The following is a 24,334-nucleotide window of genomic DNA, read 5'->3' on the forward strand; positions in this document are numbered from 1 at the left end:
GCAAAACCAATACAAAACCTTTACAAAATTATTCCCACTCCTAAGTATTGTGCCACCCCCTGATTTACTATGCTCCACCAATTCTGATTGTGAATAAGAACTGAATCTGTGGAGAGAGAAAAACAGCGTTAACATGACCTTTTGTCAGAACTGAAAGCTGGGAATCATATGAATACCTTGTTATACAGTCGGTTCAGCTGTAGTTCCATTCTCATGCAATCCCGTGTTATAAGAAAATCGTGTAATTGCAACACCATTTAAACTAATGGGGCCGGAATCGCATTATAAACAATACACACTTTAAAGATTCACACTTTAGAAACAGTGTCCCCAATTCATCAATCGCATTATAGAGCATTTGTATTAACGAAATGCAAGTAATAGCAGAACAAAGTGTAGTTCGAACTGAATTGGAAGAGGCTTGGTTTAACGTTGCATAGAATCCCTACAATGCAGATAGAGACCATGCAGATAGAGACCATTTGGCCCTTTGAGTCTGCACTGACCCTCTAAAGAGCATCTCTCCCAAACCATCTTATCCGTTTCTCATCCTCTCTCATTGCTACACTGGAGTGTCAGCTCAGATAGACAAAAGTGAGGACTGCAGATGCTGAAAATCAGAGTTTAGATTAGAGTGGTGCTGGAAAAGCACAGCAGGTCAGGCAGCATCCGAGGAACAGGAAACGTCAGCTCAGATATAGTGTGAGCAATAAATCCAAATATCTCTTTCTTTCCCCTATTTCTTCAAATATTTCCCCTTCAAGTGTTTATCCCCTTTGGAAAGATTGAGTGAAATTGCTTCCACTGTCTTTTCAGGCAGTATATGCCTGATCATAACTCACAACATAAAAACAATTCTCTTCTTTTCCCCCTCTGGCTCTTTTGCCAACTGTCTTAAACCTGTATCCCCTCTGGTTACTGATCTGCATCTCTCAAAATCTACATAAAAAGCAGCAATCAATGGAGACCTGAAATTAAAAGGAAATCAGTCAGAAACTGGAAGAAAGACAGGTTAGGTTGTTAATAAGTTGGGGTCTGATGAAGCCTGAATCTTAAGCATTTTATACACAAATATTTGTGGTACTAATGCAGGCATTGGAACGCTTGTTTTCATTGATCAGTGCATTGAGTCTAGGAGTTGGGATGTCATGTTGCGGTTGTACAGTACATTAGTTCAGCCACTTCTGGAATATTTTTTGGTCTCCCTGCTGTATGAAAGATGATGTTAAACTTGAAAGGATGCAGAAAAGATTTACAAGGATGTTGCCAAGGTTGGAAGGTTTGACCTATAGGGAGAGGCTGAATAGGCAAGGGCTTTTTTTCCCTAGAGTATTAGAGGTTGAGGGGTGACCTGATAGAGGTTTATAAAATCATGAGGGGCATGGATAGGGTTAATAGCCAAGGGTATTTTTTCCCAGGGTAGGGAGTCCAAAACTAGAGGGCATAGGTTTAAGGAGAGTGGTACCTGAGGGGCAACTTTTTAACACAGAGGGTGGAGCTGCCAGAGGATGTGGTGGAGATTGGTACAATTACAACATTTAAAAGGCATCTGGATGGGAACATGAATAGGAATGGTTTAGAGGGTTATTGGCCAAATATTAGAAAGTGGAGCTAGATTAATTTAGGATATCTGGTCAGCGCAGATGAGTTGGACTGAAGGGTCTGTTTCCTTGCTGTACAGCTCGAGGACTCTAAATGATGAGCAGGAGTGGGTCAAAAAACTCCTTGAGTCTGTTCCACCAATCTATTAGATCACGGCTGATCTGATTACTCCTGCCTATCCTGATAATCTTTCATCCTGTTAGAAGCCATCTAACTCTTAAAAATATTCGCAGTTTGAGGAAGAGAGTTCCAAAGACACAGGTCACTTTGTGAGACAAAAAAATTCACCCCATCCCTGTCTTAAATGGGAAACTCCTGATTTGTAAACAGTAATCTCTTGTTCCAGATTCTCCCACAAGAGGGAACATCTTCTCTACATCCATCCTGTCAAGCCCCCTCAGGATCTTAAGTAATCCAGTCAAGTCACTGCTGAGTCTTTTAAATGTCTACAGTCTGCTCATCCGTTCTTCATAATCTAGTAAAGGAAGTGCAGAAAGCTATTCGGCTCATTGAGTCTGTTCCACCATTCAATGAGATCATGGCTGATCTCTAATCTTCCTCCATATACCCGTCTTGTTCCTATTTCCATTTTTTGGTTAATAAACACGTGTCAACCTCAATCATAAAACTAACAATTGATTAATTGCCAACTGTGAAAGAGAGTTCCATACCTCCACAACATTTTGTGTGCAGAAGTGTTTCCTGAAGGGTGTGGCTCAAATGTTTAGACTTTGTCACCTAGTGCAAGGTTTCCTGGCCAACAGAAATACTTTATCTCCTCTGTATGTTCCTCGAACTTCTTGAAAACTAATCAAGTTGTTCCTTAATCTTACAACACAACCTTGAACCTAGTTTATTCTCCATTTAATTTATTCCAGATTAGCAAATAATCATATCCCTCAACCTCACCTTCTCATCATATGCCAAAATCTAACCTTTGCTTCCATCCCTCAATTCCAGGAGTCTTCAATCCCATCTTCTTCCCACCCCTCAATCCTATCTTCTCCAATTCCCTCAATCCCACTTCTTCCCCATCCTTCATTCCTACCCTCTTCCCCATACCTCAATCTCACATCCTCCTCATTCCTCAGTCCCACCTTCTCGCCATCTCTCAATCCCACCTTCTCACCTATCCCTCGATCCCACCTTTTCTCCTGTCCCTCAATCCCAATTTCTCCACATCCCACAATCTTCCTTTCTTCCCTATCCCTTGATACCATCTTCTCCTCCTTATCCCTTGATACCATCTTCTCCTCCCTATGCCTGTCTTACATTCTTCCTATTCTTCAATGCCTCCTACTCCTCCGTCCCTTCACAGATCCCTCAAACTCATTTTCCCACTTCCTTCACCCCGCTTTATGCCTCTATCTCACCTTTTACCCCTAGCTCCCAATCCCACTTCCTCCATTTATCCCTTAATCCCACTTTCTGCCCCATCATTCAATCCTGCCTTCTCCCCATCCCTCAATCCCACTTATTCCTCCTTTTTCCTCAAATCCTTTTTATGCCCCATCCCTCAATCCCACCTACCCACCAGGGATGGGGGGGGGAAGTTAGGAACTTGGAAGAGTGCAATTGATTGAATTGATCCTTCAAAAGGGCGGGCACGGGCATCATGGGCCGAATGATCTCCTCCTGCTCTACAATTTTCCGAGATTTAATTTCTTGACAGCATTTCCATTCGAGGCGATAATTCTCCTGACACAGACACCTGAACAGGTTAATGAGAGGCAGGACGGATGAGGCAACATTCCCCACAAGGGACATCAGGGCGCGATCTGCGCACGCTCAATCCCGGACGCAACGGCAAGGCGTGCTATACGCATGCTCTATTCCGGCAGCACCGACGGTACTAGAACAGCGCATGCTCTTTCCCGGATGAGGGGGAGCCATGGCAAGCACGTTATACGCATACTCTCTGCCGGGAGTGACGGCAGAGTCAGAAATACGCATGCTCCATGCAGGTGGAACGGCAAAGCCAGTTATACGCATGTTCTATGCCAGCAGCGACGGCAGGACTGACACTGCGTGCTCTAGCTCGCGAGTAGAGCACGTTATTCGCATAGTCTATATCGGGAGGGACGGCAGAGCCAGATATCCGCATACTCTGTACCGGGCGCGACGGCAGAGCCAATCATGCGCATGCTCCCTGCCGGGGGAAACGCGGAGCCAGTCATGCGCATGCTCCATGCCGGGGGGAAAACGGCGGTGCCAGTCATGCGCATGCTCTATGCCGGGAGGAAACGGCGGTGCCAGTCTTGCGCAGGCTCTATGCCGGGGGGAACGGCGGAGCCAGTCATCCGCATGCTCTATGCCGGCAGAACTGACGCTGCGTGCTCGAGCTCGCGAGCGGAGCGCACGTTGCACGCATGCTCTATGCCGGCATCACGCCCGCGGGCGGGTGGCGCCGGTCCAGCGCGTGCGCACAGCGGGGAAGCAGGTTGGGTGGTGTCCATGGCGGTTTGGAACCTGTGGAATATTAAACCGTCGGGCCCAGGGCAGGGAGGAGCTGGTGACTCAGTCCGGAAACACCGGCTTGGAGCTGACTCAGGGGGCGGGCTGAAGTGTTAAAGGGCTCATAAATGTGCGAGGAGACGGGCTGTGAAGGGATGGAAGCAGGTGTGTGTGTGTGTACCTCTATGGGAATGTGGGCCTGTCCTTCTTCCTCCTTCGCTGGGGCTTATTTTCTCCTAATTGCCTCTCTCAGGGTCACGACATTTTGCTGTGGTGACTTGGCCTAATGCCCAATCTCCCGGGAGTTGAGCTGAGTTGGGACTGGGGCAGGCACTTCGACTTTGGAAGGCATCACTTTCGAGCATGATAGTTCTGCTGCCTATCTCTGATGTCCTGATGAAGGGTCCTGCCTGAAATCTCGACTCTCCTGCTCCTCGGATGCTGCCTGAGCTGCTGTGCTTTCTCCAGCGCCACACTTTATTGACTCTTGACTGTCCAGCATACTGATGGATACTGATTAAGGATGATCATATTGAATGGTGGTGCAGGCTCGAAGGGCAGAATGGCCTGCTCCTGCACCTATTGTCTATTATCTGCAGTCCTCCCTATCTCCTAATCTATACACACTTCACATCCCCTCCCCCTGACCCCACAAAAGACTAGAGATGCTTGATGAGTGATTGGGAAGAGGACACTCTGTGGCATTGGACTGTGGTTCCAGTGATGAGCTTAACCAATGAGGATAGATCGAACAAGTTGGGACTGTTCTCCGTGGAGAGAAGAAGGCTGAGCGGGAGATCTGATAGATGTTTTCAAAATCGCGAGTGAGCTGGATCGAATAGACAGAGAGAATTTGTTCCTGTATGTAAAAAGAGCAAGAATGAGAAGGCATAGATTTAAACTGATCGGTAAAAGAAGTGAGGGTGAAATGAGATTTGAAAGGGACCTAAGGGGCAATCTTTTCGCGCAGAGGGTGGTGCGTGTATGGAATGAGCTGCCAGAGGAAGTGGTGGACACTGGTACAATTACAACATTTAGAAGGAATCTGGATGGGCACATGAATAGGAAGGGTTTGGAGGCATATGGGACTAGATTATTTTAGGATATCTAGGCATGGATGAGTTGGGTTGAAGGTTCTGTTTCCATGCTGAATATCTCTATAGACTCTGAGGCAAAGCTTTTTCACTCTGCAAGTAGTTAGGGTCTGGAACACACTGCTTGGAAACGTGGTGGAGACAGGTTCAGTTCAGGCATTTGAGGGGGCATTGAATAATTATTTGGATACAAATAATGTTTAGGGCTTTGGGAGATTGGCACTAGGTGATGCTATTGATGTAAGCAAACTGGTGCTGGCATAATGGGTCGAATGTTATAGCGCAGGAGGCCATTTCTGTGATTCAGCTAACCATCACCCCAACTCCTACCCTCCTCCCCCTCCCCAATGCCAAATTGGCATTAAGAATTGCCTAAACTCAATACAGTTTGGAGAATTTATAACCTGTCCTGGGTTGTCTATCCACGTGAGGCCAGTGCCAGCTCTGGCTCCTCTCTTGCATCACAGTGAGCCAGAAGACGGTAGTGGTTTTGAGCCCTGCTCCCTGATATGTGAATGCAAGAGGAGTGTGCTGTGCTGTCAGAGTTGTTGATTTGGATGAAGTATTAAATCAAGTTTGTCCCTCACCCTCCTCCTTTTAAGCTCCCCCTCTCCCCCCACATTCACCCCATCCTTGCTCCCCCTTGCCTTCTCCATTTGTTCTAACAGGTCAGTGTAAAAGATCCCATAGAGATTTCAAAGAGAGCAAGGGAGTTGTAGAATCCCAAAGGAAGTAGGCCATTTGGCCCATCGAGTCCATACTGACCTATCACTTCCAAGCCCACCCCATCACTGAATTTCCCATGGTTAATCCACCCAGCCTACATGTTCCTGAACACTATGGGGCAATTGTGTATGGCCAATCCATCCTAACCTGCGCACATTATATCTGGCAAAGTTTATTGTAATTTTCTCTCCAATTATTGTAGTTCCTTTTCATTGGATCACATGCACGTAAATATACTTATTCAGTCGAATGGTCACACTGAATAGCAACAGTTGATTCAATTTCTCCTCAAATGTTGGAGTACCTCAGGTTAGGAGAGTTCCAAACCTAGAGGGTTAAAGGTGAGAGAGGGAAGATTTATAAGGGACCTGAGGGGAACAATTTCACGCAGAGGGTGGTGTGTGTATGGGATGAGCTGCCACAGGAAGTGGTGAATGCTGGTACAATTACAGCATTTAGAAGGCTGGGTACATGACTAGGAAGAGTTGAGTTTAGATTCCCTACAGTGTGGAAACAAGTCCTCACCAACCCTCCGAAGAATAACCCACCCAGTCCCATTTCCCTCTAATGCACCTAACACTATGGGCAATTTAGCATGGTCAATTCACCTGACCTACACAACTTTGGACTGTGCTCTGGTTTCCACACTGTAGGGAATCTAATCTAAACTCTTCCTATTCATGTACCCAGCCTTCTAAATGCTGTAATTGTACCAGCATCCACCATTTCCTCTGGCAGCTCATCCCATACACCCACCACCCTCTGCGTGAAGATTTGTGCTGCTGTGGGTTCAAAGTTTCTCTCCAAGTATATATTACTATAATTCACACCTTGCATTATTCCACCAATGCAGTGTTAGACACACCCTCTAATCCACGCAGACACGGGGTGGGGAGGGAATGTGCAAACTCTACACAGACGGTAGCCCGAGGCTGGAATCGAAGCTGGGACCCTGGTGCTGTGTGACAGCAGTGCTAACCACTGAGCCGGCCCTGTTTCCATGCTGTACATCTCTATGATTCCATGAGCTTTGGAATGTGGGAGAAAACTGGGTATCCCTGATGTCCTGGCCAATATTGTAAAAGAGAGGTTTTCACATGGCTACTGATCACTGGGACCTTTGCAAACATCAGCTTGTGTTCTTTCTATCCCACAACAGCTACCGTGCTTCAAAGGTGAATGGCTGTAAACGTTTGGCAGTCGTGACAGATTTTTTTTTTTAAAAAATGCATTGTTTTTGTGGAGTCAGTCTGGATTTGAATGTTTTTTTCAAAGGAAAGGTGTTAATAAGCTGTCAGGTTGCCTCAATTTCCTTGTGCGTGCACTTGTTTCTCTGTTTTTTTTTCTGAAAGTTCTGCAGAAATTTGATGGGGGATTTTTTTTAAAAAAGGGAAATCTTGTGCAGCTGTCTTATTGGTTATGTGGTTTCTCTCCATCCCAGGATTCCCAAGTCGGAGGCTAAGATTATCTTGTACTTTTTTTTTACTAATTGTGATTCATGGGTTAGAAGAAGGTGTGTCTAACGCTGCATTGGTGGAATAATGCAAGGTGTGAACTATAGTAATATATACTTGGAGAGAAACTTTGAACCCACAAAGCTTCTTTCCGCACAAATGCCTCTGAGCCAGAAGATTGTGGGTTTAAATTCCAACTGCGGCGGGTAGTTTAGAGTGACACGTCAGAAACAAAGATTGAGGAATTACCATTCGAGGCAGCATATTTCTGGTGAGACATTAGTCAGACATGGGGTTCCCTCACCTCATGTCTGAGTCCAGACTAATTGGCGATTGAGCTGAAACTAATCATCGTCTAAATCATGATTGTATCGTGTGATTACGAGGGCTTATTCACAATCTCTTGTCTGAATCTTGTCTAGATAATTTTAAATGAAGTCTACCCATGGTTTGAACTTGTTTGCTGTATTGAAAAAAAATGAACTGCCAGATGATTTGAAATAGGGGTGAACATGTTAATTCTTGCAGGGGATTCTGTTTGGCTGGTTGCATGCATTTTACCCATGGGAGGGGATAGCAGGGGTCTGAGGTTTTGCTTCCTAACTGTGCTGGAAAACGTTTGAGAGGAGTTGGATGGGAGAAAAGGTGCAAAATGTGAATTTAAAGCAACACTATTTAGTGTTCTTTGTATGTGTAATAGTTTTGATGGGGGTCACCAGCTGTAACATAGAGATGATTGCTATCTGTATATTACATGGACACCCACACACCTTTCAGGAAGTAGCAGGAAGTGAGGTGAGGGTTGGTGGAAAAGAGGAAAAAAACTGGATGAATCAGTCCGTCAACTTGTGCTTTTATTGTTCCCACCTCACATCTCTGACCAGGACGGCATTTATTGCCAATCCCCTCCCTGCTGGTTACTTAGCAACACTGTTCACGACCTGGAAGCAGATTACTGCCTGCTTTTTTTTGTGTGTGTGTGAGAGAGAGAGAGATACTGTCTGAAGCCCAGAGGAAGAAAAGGTAGGGAATAAATAAATGGTGTGTGCGCAGGGCTGCTTTCTGGAAAGACTTGGGAGGGAAGCCAGACTGCAGGAAGGTTCCTTCATCTGTCTTGAGTTTGCAAATGTTTGAATTCTGCTTTTTATCCACCACCGTTTCCTTGATAGAACTGCTCAGCCCTTCCACTCCCCCACCTCAAGACTCAGGAATGCCAGACCTTTAGCTGGGAACCAGTTGTGTAACAGGTACAAGGATTGGGTGGTCTGAAATAACTTTCGTTTACCTGGGTTGAGACATTCCATGACATTTCAAAGCCAACAAACTATTTTGTGTGGACTAGCCACTAATGCTGTGTCCACAAATGTGGGAGCTATCTCCACTCAGCAAGCTTCCACAAAGCTTTAACTAGATAGTGTCTGTTTCTGTGCTGTATGACTCTTCGGTCCACCTCATTTATGCCAAACAAGTTTCCCAAACTAAACTACTCCCAATTGCCTGTGTTTGACCCATATCCCTCGAAAACCTTCCTATTCATGTACCTGTCCCAATGTCTTTTAAATGTTTCACATTTAGATTAGATTAGATTAGATTACTTACAGTGTGGAAACAGGCCCTTCGGCCCAACAAGTCCACACCGACCCGCCGAAGCGTAACCCACCCAGACCCATTCTCCTACATTTACCCCTTCACCTAACACTACGGGCAATTTAGCATGGCCAATTCACCTAACCCCTGCACATTTTTTTTTGGATTGTGGGAGGAAACCGGAGCACCCGGAGGAAACCCACGCAGACACGGGGAGAATGTGCAAACTCCACACAGAGAGTCGCCTGAGGCGGGAATTGAACCCGGGTCTCTGGCGCTGTGAAGCAGCAGTGCTAACCACTGTGCTACCGTGCCGCCCATAAATGTTGTAATAGTACCCACCACCACCACCACTTCCTTTGGCAGCTTGTTCCAAAAAGGTGCCCCTCAGGTTTCTTTTTAAATCTCTCTCCCTCCAGTTCCCATCCTGGGGAAAAGACTTTGACTATTCGCCCTATCCATTCCCCTCACGATGTTCTAAACCTCTATAAGGCCACCTTCAGCCTCCGATGGTCCAAGGAGAAAAGCCTCAGCCTCTCCCTATATTTCTAACCCTCCAACCTCAGCAATCTGAACCCTTTCATGTTTAACAACATCTTTCCTGTAGCAGCGAGACCAGAATTGAACACTGTATTCCAAAAGTGGCCTAACCAATGTCGCATTCAGCTGCAACGTGACCTCCTGACTCCTATACTAAACAGAACGTGGTCAGCATCGACCAGTTGGACCAAAGGGTGTGTTTCCATGCTTTATGACTCTGATTGAGCAGTACACTGAGTACAATGAAGGCAAGCACGCCAAACACCACCATTACTACCCTGTCTACCTGTGATTCCACTTTGGAGGAACTGTGCACCTACGCCCCTAGGTCTCCTTGTTTGGTGGCAACACACCCCAGGGTACTGATTTGCCCACCCAAAATGCAACACCTCACATTTATGTAAATTAAATTCCGTCTGCCACTCCTCAGCCCGTTGGCCCATCTGATCAACCCCTGTTGTACTCTAGGATAACCTTCTTCACTGTCCACTACACCACCTATTTTGGTGTTATCTGCAAACTTACCAACTATGCCTCTTATATTCATATCCAAATCATTTATATAAATGACAAAAAGTAGTGGACCCAGCATGATTCTTATGGCACACTCCTGGTCACAGGCCTCCAGTCTGAAAAGCAACCATTCATTACCATCATCTGTCTCCTACCTTCAAGCTAATTTTGCATCCAGTTGGCTAGCTCTCCATGTATTCCATATGATCTAACCTTGCTTATCAGTCTACAGTGCAGAACCTTGTCGAACGCCTTGCTCAAGTCAGGAAAGGCAGCATCTACTGCTCTGCCTATGTCAATCTTTTAGTCACTTCAAAACTCTCAACCAATTTAGACATGGTTTCCCACACACAAAGATAATGAGCAATTAAACTGTTTTAGTGGTGTTGGTTGCCACAATTCAGGGAGAGTTCCAGTTCCCAACCTTTTGGAAATAGCAGTGGATGTATAGTACCAGAGGACAAACAGAAATTTGAAATGCAGAAGGATTTTTTGATATTGTTACGCGTGAGAGGAGAAAAGGAGTTTCAACTTGAGAAGAGATGGGAGGAGTCTTCAGGAGACCCTACTAATTGGGGGTGGGTGACGATTAAAATCAACTAAAGCTGGCAACTTATCATCGTTGAGTCTCTCTCCCCAGCCTCACTTCACTCAAACTTACTCTGCAGACTCCAATGATTGGTTTTCCTCTCTCCTCTTCCTCCCCCCCTTTCCCTCCCACCTTCTCTCCCTGTATTTTATTTCATCCTTCTGCAAACTGTATTAGAAATACTTGACAAAAAGTATTGCTCAGTGGGACACGGCACAGATGGTCAATTAAGGAACATTACCTTGAAGCAAGGGGCAGTTGGTCACCTAGATGTTAACTGCATTTTTCTCCCATTGAAGATGGTACTGGTCCTGCTGAGTTTTTCCAGCACTTGCCATGTCTTTATTCCAGATCTCCAGCATCTTGCTTCCGTACTCGATTGAATCATTCTATTTTTCAGTCGACTCCTACCAGTGGCCATGCAGCACTTCTCCAGCGCTGAGCACAAGTGTCAGCTGAGGTGGTACGTTTACAGGGGCCCTGCTGCGGACCCTGTAGCAGGGAGACCACAATCGAATGCAATTTTCTAAAAGTGGCCTGAAAAATCTCATGTGCATGACCTCCCATCTCCTATACAAAACAGAACACGGTCGACGTGACTGGTTGGACCAAAGGGTCTGTTTCCATGCTGTATGACTCTATGACTACTCAATGCACTGACTAATGAAGGCAAGTGTACTTCAATCATACCTCAAGGCCCATCAAAGGTGCACTTGTGTGAATACTTGGTGAGGATGGAATGAATAATGTTTGTTGTCTGTTCTTTTCACTCATTCAAAGGGAGGCTGCCACTACTTGTCCTCAGGGCCCCTTCGTGCACAAAGGCTGCAGGAGCAGAGGTAAGAGAAGCAAAGTACTGTGGATGCTGGAAATCTGAAACCAACGCTAAAAATGCAGGAGAAACTCAGCAGGTCCGGCACTTTCTGTGGAGAGAGAAAAACAACATTAATACCTTGAGTCTGGTATGATCCCATCAGTGCGGCTCATTTCAGAGACACAAATTTGATGTTTGTATCTCATTTTGGTTTTGGTTTCGAGAGGCCAGGATAGGAATAGGCCAACCCGTTGTTCCCTTCCCCAGTCTGCAGACTGTTGCACTGGCTTATTGTTGACAGGAACTCCTGTAACCAGGGTGATTGCATAGGATTTTCTGAGCTCGGATCACTAACTTCTCCTCTACTTTTTCCTGTTTTTCCCTCTTACCACAGATCGCGCGATGAAAAGCCTTGATTTTCCCCGCCTGCGTCGTCCAGGCTGACCGATAAGCTCCTTCACTCATCTGTCAGTCTAACAGTCTGTCTCCCAGAACCTTGAGATACTAGCAACTGAACCCCCCCCCCTCCCTCAGAATTGTGCCTGGCGCCTCCTGCTGCCTGTCATCGTTGCTGGGCTCCTGAGATGATGGCGCGACTTTGAAAGAGGCGCGTTTCCTCAGCACCCCACTCTTGGCTCTGAAGGGCCACGGTAAAATAGTTCCCCGTCTGCGATCCTCGCCATTGCTCTTGGGACCACTGTGCGGGTCAGTTCCTCGGCATGGCGACTTTGGCGTCGTTGTCCGGCAAGGATGCCGCACTAGGTGCTAAACCGCCAGCCTTTGCCAAACCCCTGAACGACTTGGACTTCCACTCAGGAGCTCGCATCGAGGAGATAACGAAGCTGATCCAAGAATTCGGCAAGTATGAGATGAGGGACTTCGACGATCGGCGGGCCTTGGAGGTTCACACTGCCAAAGACTTCGTTTTCTCTATGCTGGGTGAGTGCTCACGGCACACTGAGACAGACACCATCAGTTATAAGGAGATTTCACGATGTGAAGTCATGCCCTGTAGAGAATGGTTACTTGCACACTGCTTTTTTGTCAGAGCTTGAAACAATGGTTGCTGTGTCCTCACCACCAGGTCACCTGTTTTCAATGTTAGTTGAGTGACGAATGTTGTCCAGGACACTGGGATAGCTCCCTGGCTTTTTCCAAAAATAGCAACATGTGATTTTGGAATACTGTGTGCAATTCTGCTCTCCCTGCTATAGGAAAGGGGTTTTTAAACTTGGAAAGGTACTGCTGGGATTGGAGTGTTTGAGCTATAGGGAGAGGCTGATTAGGCTGGGGCTGTTTTCCCTGAAGTGTTGGAGGCTGAGGGGTGACTTCACAGAAGTTTATAAAATCATGAGGGGCATGGATCGGGTGAATAGACCAGGTCTCTTCCCCAGGATAGGGGAGTCCAAATCTGGAGGGCGTAGGCTGAAGGTGAGAGGGGAAAGATTTAAAAGGGACCTGAGGGGCAACTTTTTCACACAGACACTGGTGCGTGTATGGGATGAGCTGCCAGAGGAGGTGTTGGAGGCTAGTACATTGACAACATTGGGTTTAGAGGGATATGAGCCAAATGCTGGCAAATGGGTCTAGATTTATTTAGAATATCTAGTCATCACAGGCGGGTTGGACTGAAGGGTCTGCTTCCGTGCTGTACATTTCTATGACTATGATTTGTTCCTACTATCTGTGGGCAGATGGGGGCCCTGGTGTTTAATGTTGCCACTGTGAGCTGGTGTCCTCTAGATACCCCAGTGCTGTCTTCCACAATTGTTCTGCTTCTGATTTTGACACTGGTGCAAACTACTATTGCTGTCAAATATCTAGCGCCGTGCACTTCAATACCTTTTGAATTTGCGACAAAGCACTTTGTCAGGTTGTCGACCTGTGCTGTATTCCTGACTTCCTCTGAGTACCAGCACTGAGCATGTCAGCCTAGCTTTCTGAGCTTTGGTCTCAGAAAGTGGGGCTTGAACACCCGATCTTTTGACTAAGATGGGAATGCATTAATGTGAGACTGTATGTAGAGCACAATAAGGTTTATAAGGTAGAGGTGGGTAGATTATCTTTTGAGGAAGGGAGTCAAAAGTCTTTGGGGGACAGTGGGAATGTGGAAGTGAGATAGTCCTCAGCTTAGCCCTGATTCTGTTGAATGTCAGAGCGGATTTGAGGGGCTGAGTGGCCTGCTCCTCCTAATTCATATGGGGGTCTTCCTCCGAGTTGTACATTCCAATTGCAACATGGAAGCAGAGCATTGGACCCAATCAGTTGATATTTATCCCCCCCATATGGGCATAATCCTCATTCCATACAAAGTTAGGTCCTTGCTTTAGAAAGCTCAGTAAGTATATGGCTTAAAGCTGGATTTAACATGGCAATATCTGAACTACAGACCTTTCTTATAAGGTTGCAAAGGTCAGTCGTTTTACTTTGTAGATTAAGATGGTTACACTTTGCTGTTTACATTTGGCAGTATATTATAACTAGTATGCTGAAATGGTTGACTATGTAATTCTTTTCTTATTTTGCACTTTTTTTAAAAAGCGATTCTTCATGGCTTACAATTTTCCATAATTTGAATCACTGTAGCCATTTAGCATCTGCCCTCATGGATTCTCAACAGTCCAACGATTGATATATGTACTTATCATAGCCCTTTCCTCCACACACTACATGCTCTCATCCCAGTTTCCTGCGGCCTCTGAATAGGAGGAGGCCATTCAGCCCCACGAGACAGTCCAATCATTCAGTCAGATCGTGGCCAATATGCAGAGGTTCAGCCTGTCTGTTGTGGTCTTCCTTCATTCTTGTCTGAACAAAGATCCAGCCAACTCCATTTTGAAATGTTCAATTTTGTCGCCTCACTCTGGGCCTCAAGGATAAGACCATCAGAAACTTCTGCCTCTGTCTCTTCCCCCTTCCCTACCTCTACCTCTCTCTCCCTCCCTCCCCCACTCTGTCTCTCTTTTAAAAGACTTCTGGATGGGCATATGAATAGAAAGGGGTTAGAGGGATATGGGCTAAATGCTGGCAAATGGGACGAGATTAATTTAGGATACCTGGTTGGCAGGGACAAGTTAGACCGAAGGGTCTGTTTCCATGCTGTATATTTCTATGACTCTTAAGTAAGCACGGAATAGGCCATTCTGCTCCTTGAGCTTGCTCCATCTTTCAGCAGCATCTTGGCTGATCCGATATTCCTCACATCCACTTTCCTGCATTCTACCCATAAGCCTCAATTTCCCCCTACCCAACCTCAAAAGACATTCGGAGCTGTATATTGCAGTTTCCCATTGCCCTTTGAGATGACATGCTGCCTGATGTTACTGTCCAAACAGCTTGGATCTAATTTTCAGCTGGTCTTGCCTTAAACAGGTCCAACCTCCTCACTCTTTCCTCCAGGTTCCTGAGAGGAGATGTGTCGGAAGTGAGTTGGCTGGATAGAGTAATAGTGAGAATCTGTTCCTGCTCGTTGCCCATCGGGTGCTTTTTAAATCTTTCTCCTCTCTCCTTAAATCTATGCCCTCTAGTTTTGTACTCCCCCAACCAAGGACAAAGAGCTTGGCTATTCACCCTATCCATGCTCCTCATGATTTTATATCTTCTGTGGGCGGCACGGTGGCTCAGTGGTTAGCACTGCTGCCTCACAGCGCCAGGGACCCGGGTTCAATTCCAGCCTCGGGCGACTGTCTGTGTGGAGTTTGTACATTCTCCCCACATCTGCGTGGGTTTCCTCCGGGTGCTCCAATTTCCTCCGACCGTCCAGAGATGTGCAGGTCGGGTGAATTGGCCGCGCTAAATTGCCTCTAATGTTCAGGCATGTGGAGGCTAGGTGCATTTGTAGGGGAATGGGATACACTTTAGAGGGTTGGTGTGGACTTATTAGGACAAATGGCCTGTTTCTACACTATAGGGATTCTATGATTCTACGAAGGTCAACCCTAAGCCACTAATGCTCCAGGGAAAATGGCGCCAGCCTGTTCAATCTTTCCCTATCGCTCCAACCCTGGCAACATCCTTATAAATCTTCTCTGCACCCTCTCAAGTTTGACAACATCCTTCCTATAGGAGGGTGATCAGAATTATATGCAGTACAAGATCAACAGGGCACAGATTTAAAGTGATTTGTAGAAGGTGATGTGATCTGAGGATGTTTTCACATAGCAGGCAAATAGGATCTGGATGCATTTCTTGGAGAGGCCATGGAGGCAGGCTCCATTGAAGTATTTGAGAGAGCATTGGGCATTGTGCAGGCTTATCGATACTCATTCAGAGAGCAGGTACAGACACAATGAGCCAAATGACCTCCTACTGCGCCATAACACTTGATCCTTGAAATATTAACTGGTTCTGCTTTAGTGGCTGAATGTGACTGTGCAAGATCTCTCCTACTTTCCCTCATCCAATCTACTATTCCCATTTGACCTATTTTTGGCTTGAAGTGGACTCCCTCAGCCACTGATTGCTGCTATCCATATCCCTTGAATTCAATTCCATCCCAATAGTGCTGTGCCTGCACGCAGGTCTTTGGCTCATTTCTGCTGTCATTCCATCCTTTTGAAATTTAGTCATGTATAAAAGGAAATGTGGCAGCCAACTTATGAACAGCAAGATCCCACAACAGACTAGACGCTTTGGTGCAGACCAGACATCCCAATCTGACCTAATCCATTTGCCAGCATTTGGCCTATATACCTTTAAATCCTTTCTATTCATATACCCACCCAGATGCCTTTTAAATGTTGTAATTGTACCAGCCTCCACCACCTCCTCTGGCAGCTCATTCCATACACTCACCACCCTTTGCGTGAAAAAGATACCCCTCAGGTCCTTCTTTAAACCTTTGTCCTCTCACCTTCATTCTATGTCCTCTAGTTGTGGGCTCCCTAGATTTTAGCTGTTCACCCTATCCATGCTCCTCATGGTTGTATAAACCTCTGTAAGGTCACCCCTCAATCTCAATCGCTCCAGGGATGTAAGTCCCACCCTGTTCAGCCCATTTCTATTGCTCAAACCCTCCAACCCTGGCAACCTCCTTGTAAATCTTTCCTGCACCTTCTCAGTTTAACAACGTCCTTCCTGTAGCAGGGAGACCAGAATTGTATATGCTATACTAAAAGTGAACTCACTGGTGTCCTGTAGAGTCCTAACCCCTATACTCATTGCACTGACCAATGAAAGCAAGCATACCAAATGCCGCCTTCACTACCCTGTCTACCTGTGACTACTTGTGAAACTTGTCTTGTGAATTTCAAGGAACTATGCACCTGCAGCTCTCGATCTCTCTGTTCAGGATCTTACCATTAAGTGTATAAGTCCTGCCCTGATTTGCGTTGCCAAATGCAACACCACCTATTTATCTAAATTAAACTCCATCTGCCAGTCCTCAGCCCATTGGCCCATCTGATCAAGATCCTGTTGCACTCTGAGGTAGCCTTCTTCGCTGTCCACTACACCTCCAGTTTTGGTGTCACCTGCAAACTTACTAACCAATGCTCTTATATTCACCTCCAAATCACTTATATAAATACCGAAAAGCAGTGGGCCCAGCACCGATCCCTGTGGCAGACCACTAGTCACAAGCCTCCAGTCTGAAAAACAACTCTCTACCAACCCTCTGCCTCCTACCTTTGTGGTAATTGGCTGATGACCAGGATATCTCCTCTTACAGGTACTGATTGAGAGGTAAATATTGGGCTGTGCATGTAGGACTTCCTGTTGTTCCTCCACATAATACCATGGGATCTTTTAGATTCACCTGAAAGCAGCTTGGGGAAAACCCTTTTTATAAATTCTCACCTGAGGACAGATGTTTCCAACGGTGCAGCACTCCTTCAATACTGCACTGGAGAAAGATGGAACCTCCAACAGTTGTTGGCTGAGTAATCCCGGGCCCTGGGACACCGCTGTGAGGGCATGGTTCAAATCCAGCTGGTGGAATTTAAATTCAATGAACACATCTGGAAATGGAAGCTACCTTCAATGATGGTGACTTGGAGAACTAACATCAGTTGTCATAAAAAGCCATCTGGCTCACTAATGTTCTTTAGGGAATGACCCACACTCAGATCCACAGCACTGGACAGGCCTCTCAGCTAAAGGGCAACAAATGTTGGGCTTGCCCACATCCCCCATAAATGAAGATATCCAAAAATAAATCTCTGCAGTGTTGGGACGGTCAGTTTTAATGTTGGTGTATTGTATTGGTATCCATGTGATATTTGATTTGATTTATTGTAGTCACATGTACCTAAGTGCCGTGAAAGGTTTTGTTTTGCGAGCAATACAGTCAGATCATATGGTGCTTAGACAGAGCGAGGCACAAAGCAAGATCAACATTATTTGAAATTAGAGAGGTCCATTCAGCAGTCTGATAACAGCAGGGGAGAAGCTGTTCCTGAACCCATTGGTGCTTCTGTATCTTCTGCCTGTTGAGAGGGATTAGAAGAGAGCATTACCGGGATATCCATTGTCACTTGCCCCAGCAGCTAGTTATAAATTACTGTGCTGTTTGTGGCGGGGGTGGGTTGGTTATGTTTTGACTGACATATAGGGAAAGTGAGGACTGCAGATGTTGGAGATCAGAATCAAAGAGTGTGGTGCTGGAAAAGCACAGCAGGTCAGGCAGCATCCAAGGAGCAGGAGAATCGATGTTTCAGGCGTCCTGACCGGCTGTGCTTTTCCAGCACCACACTCTTCGACATTGTCATTAAGGGATAAGGCGTAGCACAGGGAGAGCCTGAAAGCAGCAGGGTCTCTATATAAGCCTGAACACGCTCCTCTCTGCTTCCACAGGCCTCGTTCAGAAGCTGGACCACAAGTTACCCATCTCCAACGAGTACCTGCTGCTGTCCGGGGGTGTGCGGGAAGGGGTGATCGACATGAACCCCGATGAGCTGGGCGATTACGCCAGGGGCATGGACTACGACGTCGACTTCACGCTGCTTGTTCCGGCACTGAAGCTGCACGACCGCAACCAGCCGGTGACGCTGGACATGCGGCACTCGGCGCCCTGCCACTCATGGCTCAGCCTGCGGCTCTTCGACGAGAGGACCATGGAGAAGTGGAAGGACTGCTGCACGGAGACGGAGCCCAGCCCGGCAGGCGGCGGAGGTGGCAGCTACTACTTCTCGCCCACCAAGGTGGCAGACTGGTTCTTCCGCTCAGTGCGTGCCGTCATCGAGGAGGTCCGCCGGCATCCGCAGCGCGGGGTCCCAGGCGTGGCAGCGGTGGAGAAGAACGGCACGGTGGTCACCGTCATCCTGAACGTGGGCCGCAGCCGCATGCTGTACGACATCGTGCCGGTGGTGTCTTTCAAGGGCTGGCCAGCCGTCGCCCAGAACTGGCTGATGGAGAACCACTTCTGGGACGGCAAGATCACCGAGGAGGAGGTGATCAGCGGCTTCTACCTGGTGCCGGCTTGCTCCAGCACCGGCAAACCAGAGAACGAGTGGCGCCTGGCCTTCTCGCGGAGCGAGGTGCAGCTGAAGAAGTGCATTTCCACGCCACTGATCCAGGCCTACCAGGCGTACAAGGCCATGATCATCAAGCTGCTGTCCCGGCCTCGGGCCGTCAGTCCCTACCACCTGAGGAGCCTGATGCTATGGGCCTGCGACCGCCTGCCCTCCAACTTCCTCGGGCAGGAGGACAACATGGCGCACTTCCTCCTGGGCCTCCTCGATGACCTGGCCCACTGCCTGGTCAACAAGTCGTGCCCCAACTACTTCCTGCCGCAGTGCAACATGTTTGAGCAGCTGTCCGACAGCACGGTGCTGCTGCTGGCCTGCCGCCTGTCGTCAGTGCGCTCGGACCCGGCCGAGCACCTGCGCAGCGCCATCGAGCACGCCAAGGCAGCCAGCCGGCTCGCACAGGAGCTGCAGCAAACCCTGCCGGGCCTGGCCTCCTCCCAGTCGGACGGCCTCCTCTCCAGTGCGGGCAGGCAGGATGACAACCTGGCCCGCAAGCTCCAGCAGCTGGTGACGGAGAACCAGGGCAAGTCCATCTCTGTCTTCCTCAACCCGGATGACGTCAGCAAGCCGCACTTTCGGATCGACGATAAGTTTTTCTGAAGGGGCGTGCCCGCGACGCCGTCCCGGACAATGTGACAGTCTTCCCTCCCCGCCTGCCTTCCGGGCTCCCACACCCTGCATCGTGGGCTACTGGTAGTCGCGATCTCCCCTTGCATTGTGGGATACTGGAGGTCACACTTTGCAACGGGCCTCCCTGAGAAGAGAGACGTGTTGCTGAAGCTTTCTTCAGGACAAATGCAAGGTTATCAAGTTTCCAATAATCATAGTGACCTAAACCACAGTGCCAATTGGTTGGCAATCTGTCTGTGGCTACAGCATGCCATGGTATGGTAAAAAAAAACTACAAGCACCTCGAGCTTCTGGGTAATTGTTTTTGTTTAGAAAGCAAGGTTTTAGCAGCTTTCTTTCTGTTTGCATCCACTGAAACTCTGTCACCTTCAGTAAGTGCAAATGAGCCACAGCAACGCCTCAGTCAATCAGAGTCAACGTGCTAACCAGTCAGGGTCGTCTTCACCTGTAGTGTAAGTTGCTGTGATGGTTTGCGTTTTGGCATTCTTGTGTTTTGTCCTGATGAGTGCAAGACAGAAAAAACGTGGGACAACGCATCTCTCTTCTCAGCAATTTCAGGTTCTGTACTACAAGTGAAATGATTGCAATGGATGTTTAATAATAGTTCTTGAGATTACAGGTGGGCCAGTACTTGGTTTTTTTTAACTTTATTTGAGAGAGGACAGGTCTGAAATGGTATAGCTTGGAGCAGTTTATAAGAGTATGCAGCCAATTAATAGTTGCCTATTCTTTCTCTGACTAAACCGGCTTAGAATCCTAAGGTTACGTGTCACATTTGCACCCTCTGTGTTTGAATGTCCTGCATGGGATTGATCGGACCAGGTCTCAATGTCCAATGTAAGGAGTACAATTCTCGATCCACTCTGTCTTTGCGGATTCTCGGTTTTCCCGGAAAGGGAATGTTTAGTGCAGTGAAAACGCCAGGCTGAGCTGGCACTGGGTGCAGGCCTCCGCCCACTGATGAGGCCTAACAGTGTTGCTGTATCGGAGTGCATTTAAATTGCGTTGTCCTTATTCCATTATCAAGGTGACAGCCCTGGAAGCAGTCCTTTCACAGCTGCTGAGTTTGTGGTCAGATTGAACTGTATCCTGAATGGATTTGGGATGTGTGGCTGGGACAGTTTGTCCAGATAAGTCAGTTTCATTATCAAAGTCTCAACCCTTTGATACTTTCGGTTCACGTTCCAGTTTCATGGAAGTATTTATTATTTGTTTTGAAAGCAGTTTGATTTTCAACAGGAGCAGCTCCAGGTCTGGATACTGAAGCCTCTCGGGTGGGCATCTGTGTATTGAGACTGCCTGGTGGCTTTGTTAGTCATTTTTAGATCAGTTCTGATTTCTGCTGGAAGTGTTTTTCTATTTAAGATGTGTGTGACTCGCGGTCTCTCTCTCTCTCTCTCTCTCTCTGTCAGTCCCTCTCTCTCTGTCAGTCCCTCTCTCTCTGTCAGTCCCTCTCTCTCTGTCAGTCCCTCTCTCTCTGTCAGTCCCTCTCTCTCTGTCAGTCCCTCTCTCTCTCTCAGTCCCTCTCTCTCTCTCAGTCCCTCTCTCTCTCTCAGTCCCTCTCTCTCTCTCAGTCCCTCTCTCTCTCTCAGTCCCTCTCTCTCTCTCAGTCCCTCTCTCTCTCTCAGTCCCTCTCTCTCTCTCAGTCCCTCTCTCTCTCTCAGTCCCTCTCTCTCTCTCAGTCCCTCTCTCTCTCTCAGTCCCTCTCTCTCTCTCAGTCCCTCTCTCTCTCTCAGTCCCTCTCTCTCTCTCAGTCCCTCTCTCTCTCTCAGTCCCTCTCTCTCTCTCAGTCCCTCTCTCTCTCTCAGTCCCTCTCTCTCTCTCAGTCCCTCTCTCTCTCTCAGTCCCTCTCTCTCTCTCAGTCCCTCTCTCTCTCTCAGTCCCTCTCTCTCTCTCAGTCCCTCTCTCTCTCTCAGTCCCTCTCTCTCTCTCAGTCCCTCTCTCTCTCTCAGTCCCTCTCTCTCTCTCAGTCCCTCTCTCTCTCTCAGTCCCTCTCTCTCTCTCAGTCCCTCTCTCTCTCTCAGTCCCTCTCTCTCTCTCAGTCCCTCTCTCTCTCTCAGTCCCTCTCTCTCTCTCAGTCCCTCTCTCTCTCTCAGTCCCTCTCTCTCTCTCAGTCCCTCTCTCTCTCTCAGTCCCTCTCTCTCTCTCAGTCCCTCTCTCTCTCTCAGTCCCTCTCTCTCTCTCAGTCCCTCTCTCTCTCTCAGTCCCTCTCTCTCTCTCAGTCCCTCTCTCTCTCTCAGTCCCTCTCTCTCTCTCAGTCCCTCTCTCTCTCTCAGTCCCTCTCTCTCTCTCAGTCCCTCTCTCTCTCTCAGTCCCTCTCTCTCTCTCAGTCCCTCTCTCTCTCTCAGTCCCTCTCTCTCTCTCAGTCCCTCTCTCTCTCTCAGTCCCTCTCTCTCTCTCAGTCCCTCTCTCTCTCTCAGTCCCTCTCTCTCTCTCAGTCCCTCTCTCTCTCTCAGTCCCTCTCTCTCTCTCAGTCCCTCTCTCTCTCTCAGTCCCTCTCTCTCTCTCAGTCCCTCTCTCTCTCTCAGTCCCTCTCTCTCTCTCAGTCCCTCTCTCTCTCTCAGTCCCTCTCTCTCTCTCTCAGTCCCTCTCTCTCTCTCTCAGTCCCTCTCTCTCTCTCTCAGTCCCTCTCTCTCTCTCTCAGTCCCTCTCTCTCTCTCTCAGTCCCTCTCTCTCTCTCTCAGTCCCTCTCTCTCTCTCTCAGTCCCTCTCTCTCTCTCTCAGTCCCTCTCTCTCTCTCTCAGTCCCTCTCTCTCTCTCTCAGTCCCTCTCTCTCTCTCAGTCCCTCTCTCTCTCTCAGTCCCTCTCTCTCTCTCAGTCCCTCTCTCTCTCTCAGTCCCTCTCTCTCTCTCAGTCCCTCTCTCTCTCTCAGTCCCTCTCTCTCTCTCAGTCCCTCTCTCTCTCTCAGTCCCTCTCTCTCTCTCAGTCCCTCTCTCTCTCTCAGTCCCTCTCTCTCTCTCAGTCCCTCTCTCTCTCTCAGTCCCTCTCTCTCTCTCAGTCCCTCTCTCTCTGTCAGTCCCTCTCTCTCTCTCTCAGTCCCTCTCTCTCTCTCTCAGTCCCTCTCTCCCTCTCTCAGTCCCTCTCTCCCTCTGTCAGTCCCTCTGTCAGTCCCTCTCTCTCTCTCTCAGTCCCTCTCTCTCTCTCTCAGTCCCTCTCTCCCTCTCTCAGTCCCTCTCTCCCTCTGTCAGTCCCTCTGTCAGTCCCTCTGTCAGTCCCTCTGTCAGTCCCTCTGTCAGTCCCTCTGTCAGTCCCTCTGTCAGTCCCTCTGTCAGTCCCTCTGTCAGTCCCTCTGTCAGTCCCTCTGTCAGTCCCTCTGTCAGTCCCTCTGTCAGTCCCTCTGTCAGTCCCTCTGTCAGTCCCTCTGTCAGTCCCTCTGTCAGTCCCTCTGTCAGTCCCTCTGTCAGTCCCTCTGTCAGTCCCTCTGTCAGTCCCTCTGTCAGTCCCTCTGTCAGTCCCTCTGTCAGTCCCTCTGTCAGTCCCTCTGTCTTTTTCTCTTTCTCTCTCTCTTTCACTCTCTCTCTCTCACTCTCTCTCTCTCACTCTCTCTCTCTCACTCTCTCTCTCTCACTCACTCTCTCTCTCTCACTCTCTCTCTCTCTCTCTCACTCTCTCTCTCTCACTCTCTCTCTCTCACTCTCTCTCTCTCACTCTCTCTCTCTCACTCTCTCTCTCTCACTCTCTCACTCTCACTCTCTCTCTCTCACTCTCTCTCTCTCACTCTCTCTCTCTCACTCTCTCTCTCTCACTCTCTGTCCGTTCCCCCCGCTCGTTCTCCATCACTGTTCCCTCCCGGCCTTCTCTTTCTGTCTATTTTTCTGCCTCCCTGTCTCTGTCTCTTCACCCTCCTTTTTCTGTCTACCTCTGTCTGCCTTTTTGCCTATCTGTGCCACCCTCCCTCTGACTGAGCTGAGCAGAATCACATCAGGCTCTCAATCGCTCTGCCAGGCTCATGCCAGCCACTGGGATTGCTGCAATTAACCTCAGTGCCTTCTGGGCCTTTTGGGCAAACATTAACCACGAGGGACTGTTGGAATTGTGGTGGGATGGGATCGGCATTGCCCAAACACACCTTGACAGGGAAATCTGCAACGTTTACTTCTGCTGGTATCCTGTGTGACCTGATCCTCTGTTCATTTGATTCTAGTACAGTCAGCCTCAGTATTTTCTGGTTAATGAGTGCTGGGGACAGAGGGGGGGGGGGGTGCACAGTGGTAAGAATGTGTTGATCAGGACATCTGGAAGGAACTGAGTATACGTGAGGCCATCTCTCTCACCTGCTGCAGATCACCTCCCCTTCAGTTATGGCTGGGGGTTGGGGTCCATGGTCAGTCTGACCCTAGGTGCAGCCTGGGCCACGACCCAGTCTTGGCATGGGGTGTCCACAGAACCTCGCAAGTCTCCATTCTGCCTCCCAGAGCTGTTCACCTGCATGAGTCGACCAAAGGTCAGCTCTGATCAGGGTGGGATGTTTACTGCTCGTGACTCAGAAGGTTGTGTGTTCAACCAGATGGGGCGTTTTTGCGTTTGCATTTAAGGTGTGAATGTAGTCAGAGTCTTACTGGAAAGGACAAGTGAAGGGGATGTGCAAGCTAGCCCTCGCTGAGCTCTCCCTGTGCTAGAAAGGGTTGTTGAGAAGGTGGGAGTGTGTATCAGTTGCCCCTTAAGGGTGGCCTCTGGTCATCAATGGCTGGTGGTCTTTCACCACACAAGTCCATTAGGGGGTGAGCTTAGAAGTCACTGATACAGGTAGTAATGTTGGCCAGAGGAGAGGGAGTTGGGTCAGTCTGTTTGGATGGTGTCACAGTGTAACATGTGCTAGGTCCTCTGGCATCCTTGTGTGTCATGTTTGTTCAGTTGGGCATCAA

At 48.2% G+C, this 24,334-nt stretch overlaps 1 protein-coding gene and 1 long non-coding RNA gene across 5 annotated transcripts; one reads left to right on the forward strand and one right to left on the reverse strand.

The window, feature by feature from the left end:
- The first annotated feature begins 4,107 nt into the window (after positions 1 to 4,107).
- On the forward strand, positions 4,108 to 20,891 carry LOC122544355 (nucleotidyltransferase MB21D2-like). Of its 4 annotated transcripts, XM_087982682.1 has the most exons (4): positions 7,562 to 7,601; positions 11,340 to 11,521; positions 11,768 to 12,312; positions 18,166 to 20,891. In XM_087982682.1, the coding sequence occupies exons 3-4, from the start codon at positions 12,093 to 12,095 to the stop codon at positions 19,437 to 19,439; spliced, it is 1,494 nt and encodes a 497-aa protein (XP_087838808.1). In that variant the 5' UTR covers positions 7,562 to 7,601; positions 11,340 to 11,521; positions 11,768 to 12,092; the 3' UTR covers positions 19,440 to 20,891. The 4 variants fall into 4 exon arrangements, with proteins under 4 accessions (XP_043539510.1, XP_043539517.1, XP_043539512.1 ...); XM_043683575.2 differs by lacking the exons at positions 7,562 to 7,601; positions 11,340 to 11,521 and adding an exon at positions 4,108 to 4,221; XM_043683582.2 differs by lacking the exons at positions 7,562 to 7,601; positions 11,340 to 11,521 and adding an exon at positions 6,828 to 7,051.
- On the reverse strand, positions 17,698 to 23,877 carry LOC148136910 (uncharacterized). The gene is made up of 2 exons (XR_015754326.1): positions 23,744 to 23,877; positions 17,698 to 17,798 (listed from the first exon to the last, which is right to left on the reverse strand). It is a non-coding gene; the product is annotated as an uncharacterized LOC148136910 (long non-coding RNA).
- Positions 23,878 to 24,334: the final 457 nt, after the last annotated feature.

Source organism: Chiloscyllium plagiosum, unplaced genomic scaffold (assembly GCF_037043375.1).
Source record: "Chiloscyllium plagiosum isolate Xiang-an unplaced genomic scaffold, Cpla_swu_hap1 HiC_scaffold_44, whole genome shotgun sequence".
NCBI lineage: Eukaryota > Metazoa > Chordata > Chondrichthyes > Orectolobiformes > Hemiscylliidae > Chiloscyllium > Chiloscyllium plagiosum.

Excerpts from the sequence above, each read along its gene's own strand:
- LOC122544355 (XM_043683575.2), top strand. The coding sequence starts at position 12,093 with ATGGCGACTTTGGCGTCGTTGTCCGGCAAGGATGCCGCACTAGGTGCT. Across the intron at positions 12,313-18,165 it reads CTTCGTTTTCTCTATGCTGG|GCCTCGTTCAGAAGCTGGAC; the intron begins GTGAGTGCTCAC and ends CTGCTTCCACAG.